The sequence below is a fragment of the Haemaphysalis longicornis genome, unplaced genomic scaffold (genome assembly GCF_048455015.1).
Source record: "Haemaphysalis longicornis isolate Haplotype H1 unplaced genomic scaffold, Haemaphysalis longicornis Haplotype H1 scaffold_6, whole genome shotgun sequence".
Classification (NCBI taxonomy): domain Eukaryota; kingdom Metazoa; phylum Arthropoda; class Arachnida; order Ixodida; family Ixodidae; genus Haemaphysalis; species Haemaphysalis longicornis.
The window spans coordinates 21,723,258-21,734,467 of record NW_027526407.1 but is presented as its reverse complement, the minus strand read 5'-3'; the positions used below and the strand labels follow the sequence as shown (position 1 = coordinate 21,734,467).

The following is an 11,210-nucleotide window of genomic DNA, read 5'->3' as shown; positions in this document are numbered from 1 at the left end:
GGCATTTTCTGAGAAGACAATAAAAGGTGAACCTGGTGAGAGACATAACGGCATCAGAAAAAAGGAAGAGAATGTAACGCACGGCCCAGATATGCATGCCACATCTAGAAGTTTTGCTTCCTATAACGTGACTGCAAGCAAAATAACACGAAAAGTTTTTGTGAACGTTATTGACTGACCTAAAAAGGTCATGAACAGATTTTGGAACATTTTTGTTGTGGGGGTATTTCCAATTGAGAAACCTTGACATACGAACTATTGCTATTTCTGGCTGTTTATTGAACAGCATCTGCAAATAGTGAAAAAATACAGCTGCGGCTTCCATGGTGTTTATTTCCTCAAGCCATGAAATGATGTCGTGTTAACAAGCCCATCATAGCTGTTCCTTGCCTGCCTAACATGTCAGCTTAGAGTACGCTTGCAAATTGGTCTGATACTGCTACAACATGACGCCAGGACAAATGCGCACGCAACTGAGTGATCAATGTCTGACCCCGGATACGACTGAACAACATCTCCGATCTCCCAGTAACAACATTTGATTACTTGGGTGAGCGGCACCAGCACAAGTAACCACGTTAGGGTAAATTGGGTATAGGTAAACTTTTTTCCTATATTAGAATTTATATCCTCACTGTCCTTTCCGTACTCCACATTCTTAATAAAGCTTCACGACGTCAAACTTCCGTAGCCTCCAATGTGAGTTAGGCGAACGCGAACTTTCTGACTTGGTAATATAAAAGACCGATTGGTTAAAACGGGAATTCACGGCATGAACACCTTGCTAAACGAACATTCGAGTAAATCGAAGTTAGGACCAATCCCTCTTCTATTTTTTAAGTGTAGTATTATCAAACAAGATACAGTGATAATGTATGTCACAAAGCTTCAGCTTCCTGTAGTTTCATTGTTTTGTGGAACAAATGCTGCTGATAACGTTGTTTAGCTTAATTTGGTTGCCCATGACTTACTGCAGAAGCATTCAACACTAAGTTTGAGGTTGAAGCCCTGGATGAATTCAAATTTATAGATGCCGGACCGGAGTGCATGGCTATAACTCTAGCCGGTATTTTATGCCGAAAGTGAAAGTCTGAAAGTTTTTACGAAAGTGCAACCGTGCGCGAGTGTGACGTGCGCCGAAAAACACTGATCTGCGGTACGGCATAGGAAAAGTTCACATCAAAGATGTTAGTATTTGATGTCAACTTGTTGTACAGCTCTTTGCACTACCGGAGCTCTGTTGTTCTGCTTGGCTTCACTCTATATGAACGAGTGTATCACCTTTTGCTACCACTAAGGAAAGTCTTCTTGCTGTGATTCGTCCGCGTGGGTGGGGCATCCTCTTTTTTATGGTCCTCAAAACGCCGACACAAGATTTATCCTACGCTACGACGCGCGCGCGAGCAGCGTCGACTTCCCTAGCGCAAGGCCCGGCACGGCAGCAGCGGCAACCGTTGTGGCGCGTGCGCGCCTGTAGTCGCGCCGTGAAGGGGCAGAAAATGAAGGACATAAGGAAAGGGGAAGTATTTTGCGTGCCCAGCGCCCCTGCGAATTGGAGCGGTTAAATGGGACTCAAATTATCAGAAAGTAGCTTCAGACTGGCAAGACCATGCTGTAGCAGCCGCCGTCACAGACAACCTCGAGATGTGATGGAGCTGTCAACCGTTTGGTATTTGCATCTATATTGCCGATAGTTATAACACACGAATACCTCATCACTTGCATTGAAAAATAAACTTTTATACCCAAAACTTTCAGACTAATAAACCTAGACTTCACTATATGATCACTCCGCATATAACGAGAGCCGCCTAATTGCCCTACTTTGCCCAACGTAATGTCTGGAACTTTATCGCTTGCTCTCCGCAACGTTTTTTAGCAAGAAAAAACTCAGGACCCAGCGAATGTGGATGACCAGTTGAGCTGTAAGGTCCTTCTCAGTTAGTTGGGATGATCACAATAGCAATCCAGGTACGCTACAAGGTGGTCGAATTGGCCGGACTGTTGTGGCATCGCAACCAAAACGTCTGAAATATTACAAGCGTAAACCACTCACTTTCAGTCCCGTTGTAATCGCCGACTGCTAAAACAGAGGCAGCGCCATCGGATCTCAACCCCAACCCGAAAGCAGTCGGAGTACTCCTATGCATTTCTGCAGAGTTTTGACGCGATAATAATAATACCTAAGATGCTGCGAGTTCGCCAACTGTTCTAGAAGCACTTCATCCTGTTGCCATTGGACCTGATTGGCTTTGCGATCCACCGCCGCCTTTTCGCTTTCGAAAAGTTTCGATCGGTCTCCCACGCGGTGCGCTCCATTTCAGTTTTAAGATTTCAGAAAAGACTGCTTATCTCAAACAGAAAAAATTCTGATGTCCCCTGAAGTAATTTGTTCAAAACTGCGTAAGGTATATTGTGGCATTACTCGGCCTTTTGGATTCATCTAGTTCTCAAAATTGCGTACTTTTCTGGATATGCTCAATTCACTACAAACATTTCCAGGTTTCTTTGTGGTAAACTGCGCATCTTAGTCCTCCAAACATTGCTTTGGAGTGACATTTAGGATTGCTTTAATATAGGGTGTGTGTGCACGTTTTTGTTTAAGAGTGATGCATCTACACCTTCCAAGGTAATCTCTTATAAAAGAGTAGCTTTTGTATGACAATCTAATGTTTTTTAACATTTCCTTGCATCAAACAGATAAATTTTTCGTTTCTGTTGGTAATTCATTGGTATAAAATATTTATTTCATTAAGTGATAACTTTCTACATCGAAATCCAATGTTGCAGTTTTAATCCCTTGCTTTATTTACGGAAAATGGTAGTTTAGGCTTTTTTAATGTTTATTGAGGGAGATAAGATTTTTAACCTTGAAGTGCAAACTATTTACATTAAAAATCACATTTTTTGTTGCTGGCACTTTCATTAAAAGTTTTCATGTCTTGCACTTTTGGTAATTAGTATGTCAGCCTTGTCTTTTAATTGCAACATTTAGGCAATGCAAGCCTGTGCGGACGCACTATCTCAATGCCTGCTCTGACGCAACCCAGTCGCTCAAAATGTACGATCTCTCTAGCTGCTCCTGCGTTTCACAATGAAGCACCCCCTGCAGTTGTGTTTCTCCCCACTGCAGTCTGGCATAGCATGGAAGCATTCTATAGCGGTACTGTAGGAGCTCGAACGGTTCTGCTCTTACCACGTCGTGGCCACCAAGCCAAACTCTTTTGCAGAAACCGTTTGCCGAACCAGACCCGTTTGCGGTCGAACAGGTCTGGTTTGCACATGTATAGGGTCCAAACCGGACCCTAGCAGACCTATACGATCGTCAAACAGGAGCTGTCTGTTACTGTATAAACCTCGAACAGGTTTATTTTGAACCCGTTTAACCTGTACGGCCGCCCAACAGGTCCAGGCACAAACCCACTTCATTTTAAACACGATTTTTAAATACGGCCATGCCACAAACAGTTTAAGATGTGTGTAGGAATGAGTGATGTGTTTCATGGCTTTTCTACATATTTCTGTTATATTCATCTTCTTTAGACTGAGCCCTGGAAAAATGGTGGAACTTTTTGCCTGAGCCTACAAATTATTGTTCCTCAAATTTGCACACTTGGAGCTAATTTGTCAGCGCGATCTTCACATGATATCTAGCTACAAAACACACTCCTTAGGAGTTCAGCTGAATCCAGAAGTTTCCTTTGAGATTGTGAACATCCTTTAAAAAAAAAAACACGCCGGAACTTATGGGCCAACGACGGCATTATTTTAAAGCAGTGAAGCTGAATCATGCTATTTATATTTTTGTCAGAACTTCGTAAGTATTCTTTTTACATTGTTTCTTTTTCTAGTTCACCATATAAAAGAAGCGGCTGAGCGCGAAGAATACTACACATTTTTAGTAGAGCTTTCCCCACCAAAATGTATTTTCAGTACAATGGCGACGACCTGGAGAAATTTCTTTATGAAGACGAAAACCGACTTGCGACCGTCCATGTTGTTAAACGAAATGGGGCTCATCATATCGTGAGTATGATGCTCTGGAATCTATTGAGTGCAACAAACTATCCACTTAAAAATATTACTGACATAGCATTCTATTCTGTGCCACAAACAACTCCCTACATTCACGGTTGGCGAACAATCCGTCAGCACCAGACTTGTTGGTGTACCATTCTTACTGCTGATATCTCTAGGTCTGGAATCATCAGAATATTTCCGATGCGGTGGGTGGGCTTTCTAGCAGTACAGGGTTTTTTTTTTTTTTTTGAAAACGAAGTTTACTTGAGGAATAAATTGACCGCAAACGTTCATGGTTGACATTCATGAACGTGTTCTTTTCTTGGTATTATTGTTCACGGATATGTAGAACGTAAACTATTGCAAGAACAAGGCACGGAACGTTCATCCTGCGTGGCTCAAAATGTACAGCCGCGACAGCGTGTGCGTACGGGGTGTTGCTTATTTTGTGCGAGAAGGCCACAGTTTTGGTGTTTTGGTAGGGTTCGTTTTGTGAGCATTGAGGCTATCCGCGGGCCTTGGCTGCAAGGAGCTATTTTTTGGTGTCCAATACAGCTTGTTGTGGAGACGGGAACGTCCACTACGGCTGTTAAACAAATAATGTGCAAATGTGTATTGAAGCATGCTCACGGCGTATAATTTCTTAGTACAGATCTTCTTTGTATGTTTCTGTTGATACCTCGGCCTTCTATTTGTTTGTTTTTTCGAGTCTGGTGGAAATTTGTTCATCTAATGTACTTAAGGGACACAAATACTGCATCAGTTGCAGTGGGAGAGGCGCCTTGGTGTAGTAATATGAGCTGTCGTCACTGCTGGCGACAGTGTGGGCAGAGCACCATGCGGCCACTGATAGGTAGAGAACAAATTTACTTCCACTTGAGGGTTTTTCTGATACCCCCAGCATTTCTTTTCATCTGGCATGAAATCACTGTACTCCTTCTTTCCACACATTTATTGTCGCTGCACACCGATTTCAGTTTCAGGCCGGCTTCTGCTTCAAGCGGCAGCACTCTTTTCCTGATGGTTGCCTTTTTCGCGCTACTTCATGACCATGGCTGACAGAAGATGGATAGCGCTCACAGAGCTTCACTCAATGCACCAAGCAACCGTCTCACAATAAAACTACATCATTATCTTTCCAGAGTGCCTACAGTGCAATGGATTATTTGTGTAGCCATACGTCTACTATCTGTCATTATTTTTTTAGTTATTCCAACAAAGGGAATGTGTATACTGTGACATGCAGATCTCACCTAGCATTCCACATGCAGCTCATAAGTCTAAGATTGCCCGTGAGCACTGCTATCCAACCGGAACCGCGCTTATGTAATCGGAGACGAAGGTCAGGTTGAAATGGCTTCCACAGTAATTGCTCATTATAACACAAAAATTTTGCTTGCCAGTTTAATACTGTTAAATGCTGAAATACTCAAGGCTTAGAACAATACATTTAGGGGGAGTCGGGGTCTTCTTAAGTTCAAGAATAATTAAGTCCGATTCGTTTTCCCTGTGGTTCTCTGATTACACCTCTGAATAAAGAGCTCACATCTTTGCCTGTTTTAGAGGCTCCTGCGGACTATGTTTTGCCCCCGCACCTTTTATACAGGTATCCCTGGTGCTAATTCGTTTCCTTTGCCGTTTTCGCCACAGATACAGCTTTGGCTCGAAATTTAATACCTTTGCCTGAGGCTTCAATTCACCACCCAGAACAAACTTGCAATGCGACAAAAATATTGCGTATGATTTTGGTGGCCATTATATGCCTGTTAATTCTTTCTTTCTATGTTGCGGGTAAGCACCGGCCCCAACAACTTGGTATCGCGAACTTTTGTGTCAATATGTTTTGCTGAATACACCTCCAAAATATGTATAACAATCTCCCCAAACATTGTTTCTGTGTTTAAAACACGAAGTGTCATGTAAACTAAAAACACCGACCACAATATGTACACAACGGGCCCAGTGGGACAAAACTTCAGAAAATAATTTTAAGCTACCGATGCAGAAAATCACTTTAAGCGTTAGAGGGAAACAGAAAATGGGGAATTCAAGCGCGCCGTGCTTGGGCATGGTGGTTAATTGGAAATGTGCGTAATGGTCACCCTCAAAAAATACAAAAAGGTTCCCTTTTGCGTCAAAAACTGACCGTAAAACCAGTGTCAGCGTTACACCATAACTTTTCAAAAAATCACAATAACGCAACCTAGGGTGACATTACTGACGCATTGGTGGAAGTCAACTGCCTCTTACGATTCAATTAATGATTCGTATTCCCCCCAAGGGTCATTTAATGGTATTTAACACTGCATTGGTCCGTGCCCACCACTGCATTATACCGCGATGGAGAATATACACCCGTTTACATACTACTCATCAGATATGGAAGGCAGGAGAAGAACAGTACTGCTGTAGGCATGCGAAGTAGATAGAAAGCAACGCCCGCTTTTGTGATTTCCAATAAGTAAGTTCTGATGATGACGCAAAGCGTGACTGAGTCTTTGTGACGAACGCACGTACTTAATGTAGCTATTTGGGCTAGTATTCTCACTTTTTCATTTATCACACCGCTTGTGTAATTTCCGTGTCAGTTATTTTGTTTCTTCTCCCTCTGAGTACTTGCACTATATTACATGATGCTCGTATGCGCGTATATCTAGGCCTGAAGATTAGTGTGCTTTGATTACGGCCTACACAAAATTCAATAATATAAGTGACATCAATTGCTGCACTCACTGAGAGTGGTCATAGAAGAATTTGTAATGTCTGTATGATGCCAAACACAAATCAATGATAATTTCAGCGTCCTACAAGTGATTTATGCAACATGGAATGAAAATTGCTAAAACCTGTCAACCTATGTGCGCCGGGCATCTCATCGGTATTCTGGAAACTTCGAGCTCTTTTTTTCTTTCAGTTGATAATTCTTCTAAACATCAGTCTATATTAAATAATCAGAACAAATGTTCCTGTGATAGTGTCATCATGTTGAAAATGTGACTGTAGGGAGGAAACACACAAGCGGACGTGTTTGTTTTTGAAACGGTATGTTTTGTTTCCTCTCATCGCAAGCTTTATAAATAACGAGGGCTCTTGAAGCACGTAATGGAATTTTATTACCACCTTTTGCACAGGGTGACAAAAAATGGCGACGATCGGCATCAGGTATATCGCCAATCATATGACGTGTTGAACCCAAAACGTCGGGGTTATAGTGGTGTAATTGTAACCGAAAAAGCTACCAGGGTACCGCACTCTTTTCACCAATAGGCTGTAATTCCAACGAAGCTTTAATATGAAGTTACTGAGAGCCTTTTCCGTAAGATGACAGAGCATGTATTTTTACTCTCACTGAACGTGAGAAGTATCTTTAGTAGCGGGATCATGATCCTTTCCAAATTACATAAAGAGGAGCAACAGCTTGAAAGGAGCTCCGCAGTCAAAACTGGCACCAATATTTCATTTTTTTCTGTACCAAAAGAGGCCTCGCAATGAAGTTGGAGGAAGGGCGGCTTTCCTGAGAAAGTGCGAAGTGGTGCACTTTTCCTGCCCTTCACGAACATTGCAGTGAAAGGAGAATGCACATTTATTGCGCTTGTCACCCATTCCTTAGAGGTGCTGAATTGAAATGATTGATACGGCGTGTCCATTACACCGATCTAATAGAGCGTACAGTTTCGATAACTAGCGTGACGTAAAAGTGGCAAGAGTAAAAAAAATAAAATCAGTTACACTCAACATAAAACTTTTACGTTCAGAGCAGTGATTCAGCAAAGAGCTTTTTTAAGTATCAGCCTGAGGATGATACCAAAAGTACTCAAGAGAATGCGCCAAAGAACTTGAAAACACCCATAAAAAGGCCTCGTTGAGTTTTCACGAATTTGGGTACATTTTGTGTTAATTCATGATTCTTTCCGTTTTTTTGTTAAGTTATATTTATTTTAAGCCTATCAAGGGCAGCCTCCGTAAAAACGGCGAAGCGCATAGATCACCCTCTCCAATTTGCATATAGGTAACGTGTGCGTGTGTGGCACAAAGGTACTGACATGTGCTTCGCAACGAAAGCAACCCAGGTAATATACCGGCCATGAAAAACCACAATCTTTTAGAAGCCTCTGTTTGTGTGCGTGACGCGGCGGGACTGCGGTGGCTGGATACAATTATACCGGTCCAGCCGGAACCCAAAAGTGCGCCGCACTTAAAAGAGCGATCCTTAGATTCCGACTTAGCAAGGGAAGGACCACCAGGCACAAACGCAGGCTAGGCCTTCAGCGCGTATGCTAATACACAGTTGGATCTTTAACAGCACACATTAGGTCGAGAAAGCTGACCGGCCCTTAAACATTTTTTGACAGGAGGGCGTCCTCGGACCTGAGCACCGAATACAACCAATTCCTACAAAGGAGAGGTCTAACAACAGCCTCATCCCTCATATGGTTTTAAAAATTGAGAACAAAGGGGGAATTGACCATCCAATTGTTCCGAACGACATAGGTAGCGTTATAACAAAATATTTACTATGCGACTTCGTTAAGTCACTATTTTTAACTCATCAAAGGTGAGATCATCCTCCGCCGTGTCTTTTTTACAGGCAATTATACCCCGTATGAAAGACAACTTCATGTGCAAAGCGTCATTCCAGACACTGTGGATATAGAACTGTTCATCATTGTTGACAAGCCCCATTATAGTAAATTTTCCTCGACTGATGCTCTCACAACCTACCTAATGGTGCTAATGAATGCGGTGAGTCCAGCAAGAACTCCGCAAGTTGAACCAAATTTTTCTATCGATTTCACGTAAATCAAGACCATTTGTGTGAAAAGCTTACAAATGAACAAAAAACATGCAGTGCACGTTATGTTAAAACGCGAGTGGTGTAACATAAAATTCAAATTTCCTTGTTAGCAATTCAGGTTGTCGGAATACTGGCACATGGACGAGTTTCTTGAAATGGCTTGACAACAACACAACTAATCTTATCTGCGTTTACACTAATTATGGTAACAAAAATATTTAAGACCAAACTGAAAATCTCTTGATACCCTTTAGTAAATTTCATGACATTCCTGGCGCAAGGCAGCGACCAGAAAAAAAATATTTTCAGGAAATGAAGGCTTCTTCAACATTTCAAGACGAAAGCCTGTCGATGCCTAAAGATTTTTGATGGTTGGATTGTGTTGCAGTCTTTTCCTGCTCAGTTTTTTTTACCGAATTTCTCCGACAGGTGGGCTTCCCGCAAATAAGGCAGCAGCTTCTCCACAGCTATCTTTGGCATGCGCTGTTCTAAGCACAGACCTTCACGTTCACCCGTTGTTTGGCACAGATCAAGCTATTCTTATTCGTTCACTGGCAGGCTGTCAAGTAATAGAAACGGTAAGGCACTTGGCTGTTGTTGCAAAAATTAGGTTCATATTCTGCGAGAATGCAAATGTGTTTCGATTTAACACCGCTACCTCTCTATTGGCTCCTCCTTCTGTTTGACGTTGGCTCAAGCTCAACCTGGTGGTGCTGGTGGAGGGTAAAGGTTGATCGCCTCAAGCCCCCCTTCGTCAGGAGCCACTGCTTGGTAGGACACTTAAATTTGCAAGACATACGGAAAATTTTAGCCGTCAATATGCTGATAGTTTGCAGAATTCCCGTTACTCAAACTAACACGAGGCAATGAATACCACTTTAAAGAGGAGCAAAGACTTTCTGCTGAAAATCTGCTCCAAGGGCTCTTGTCCCCAGGAGCTAGAGGACATACGCGGCCGCGTGAGGGGTCTCGGGCGTATTAGATGATTCGCTTAGCATTGGCGTCTTGTCTAAAAGGAGTCATCAAGGATACATCCACAAGCCAATCCTTTAGTGAGACGGAATTTCTCTTTTGTCGGCATAACATGAATCACCATTTTACTCAGCGTTTTTTCAAATTTGGTTTAGGTGAGGAGCACATTAGGACCACACAATGTAGGTTCGCGTCCCTGCGCATAGCATATAAAATCGCAAAAAAATCACAGGTCACCGGCTGGATTCGAGCCTGTGTCTGGTAGACCATACAGGGTTAGTGTAAGGCGTCTTAACCATTAGGCTATGACCGCGAGTTAGTACCCGAGAGTCAAACGCGTTACTCTCACGTCTGTAACGGTGCGGAGTACCTAGAGCCTGCCAATGTCCGTCCGTGTACATCCATGCGCACACCACCACCAAGCGAAAATCAAGGAAAATTTAATTTGAGCCGTGAGTGGCAGTTTCATTTAGGGTATAATCAAGGTGCAACTCACAGCTCAAATGAAATGACGGTCGTGGCGCAAATCGAATGTCACTCGTGGCGGAACTAGGATGTCATTTCGAGTCCCGTACTCCGCACCTTCACCATGATCCATGGAGTGTAGATGCTGCGATTTTTTTAAGATACTTTAAACCAGAGGTCGGCGAACTCATTCATGAGTCCACTCACTCAGACTCATTTGGACTCAAGTGAGCGCGAGGCTAGTGTGGCATGGTGAGTTTGAGCTTGAGTGAGTTTGAGCCGAGTGATCCCGACTGAGTTTGAGTCCGATTGAGTTTGAGTATGCCTGAGACCTAGTGAATTCTGAGTCCATTTTGAGTTCTGAGTACATTTTTAGTTTGAGTCCATTTTGAGTTCTGAGTACACTTTGAGTTTGAGTCCATTTTGAGTTCTGAATACATTTTGAGTTTGAGTCCATTTTGAGTTTTGAGTTCTGAGTACATTTTGAGTTTGAGTCCATTTTGAGTTCTGAGCACATTTTGAGTTTGAGTTCATTTTGAGTTCTGAGTACACTTTGAGTTTGAATCCATTTTGAGTTCTGAGTATATTTTGAGTTTGAGTCCATTTTGAGTTTGAGTCCATTTTGAGTTCTGAGTACAATTTGAGTTTGAGTCCATTTTGAGTTCTGAGTACATTTTGAGTTTGAGTACATTTTGAGTTTGAGTACATATTGAGTTTGAGTCCATTGTGAGTTTGATACCATTTTGAGTTCTGAGTACATTTTGAGTTTGAGTACATTTTGAGTTTGAGTACATATTGAGTTTTGAGTACATTTTGAGTTCTGAGTACATATGAGCTTTGAGCCCATTTTGAGTTTGAGTACATATGAGTAGCCTGGCAGGCAGCTATGGTTGGCTGTTAAGTTTCATGCGTCACTGTGGGCTCGGAATTCAGGTTACCTGCGGGTACGGCACCAATC

At 42.4% G+C, this 11,210-nt stretch overlaps 1 protein-coding gene across 1 annotated transcript in view; it reads left to right on the top strand.

Annotated features, from left to right (window-relative positions):
• The first annotated feature begins 354 nt into the window (after window positions 1-354).
• The window catches only part of LOC144141429 (A disintegrin and metalloproteinase with thrombospondin motifs like), a 41,744-nt gene continuing 30,888 nt past the window's right edge, over window positions 355-11,210 (top strand). Inside the window, exons 1-3 of the mRNA XM_077672991.1 lie at window positions 355-550; window positions 3,934-4,026; window positions 8,609-8,763. Of these exons, the coding sequence (XP_077529117.1) occupies window positions 8,746-8,763 (18 nt within the window). The 5' untranslated portion in view covers window positions 355-550; window positions 3,934-4,026; window positions 8,609-8,745. The remainder of the gene's footprint in view (window positions 551-3,933; window positions 4,027-8,608; window positions 8,764-11,210) is intronic.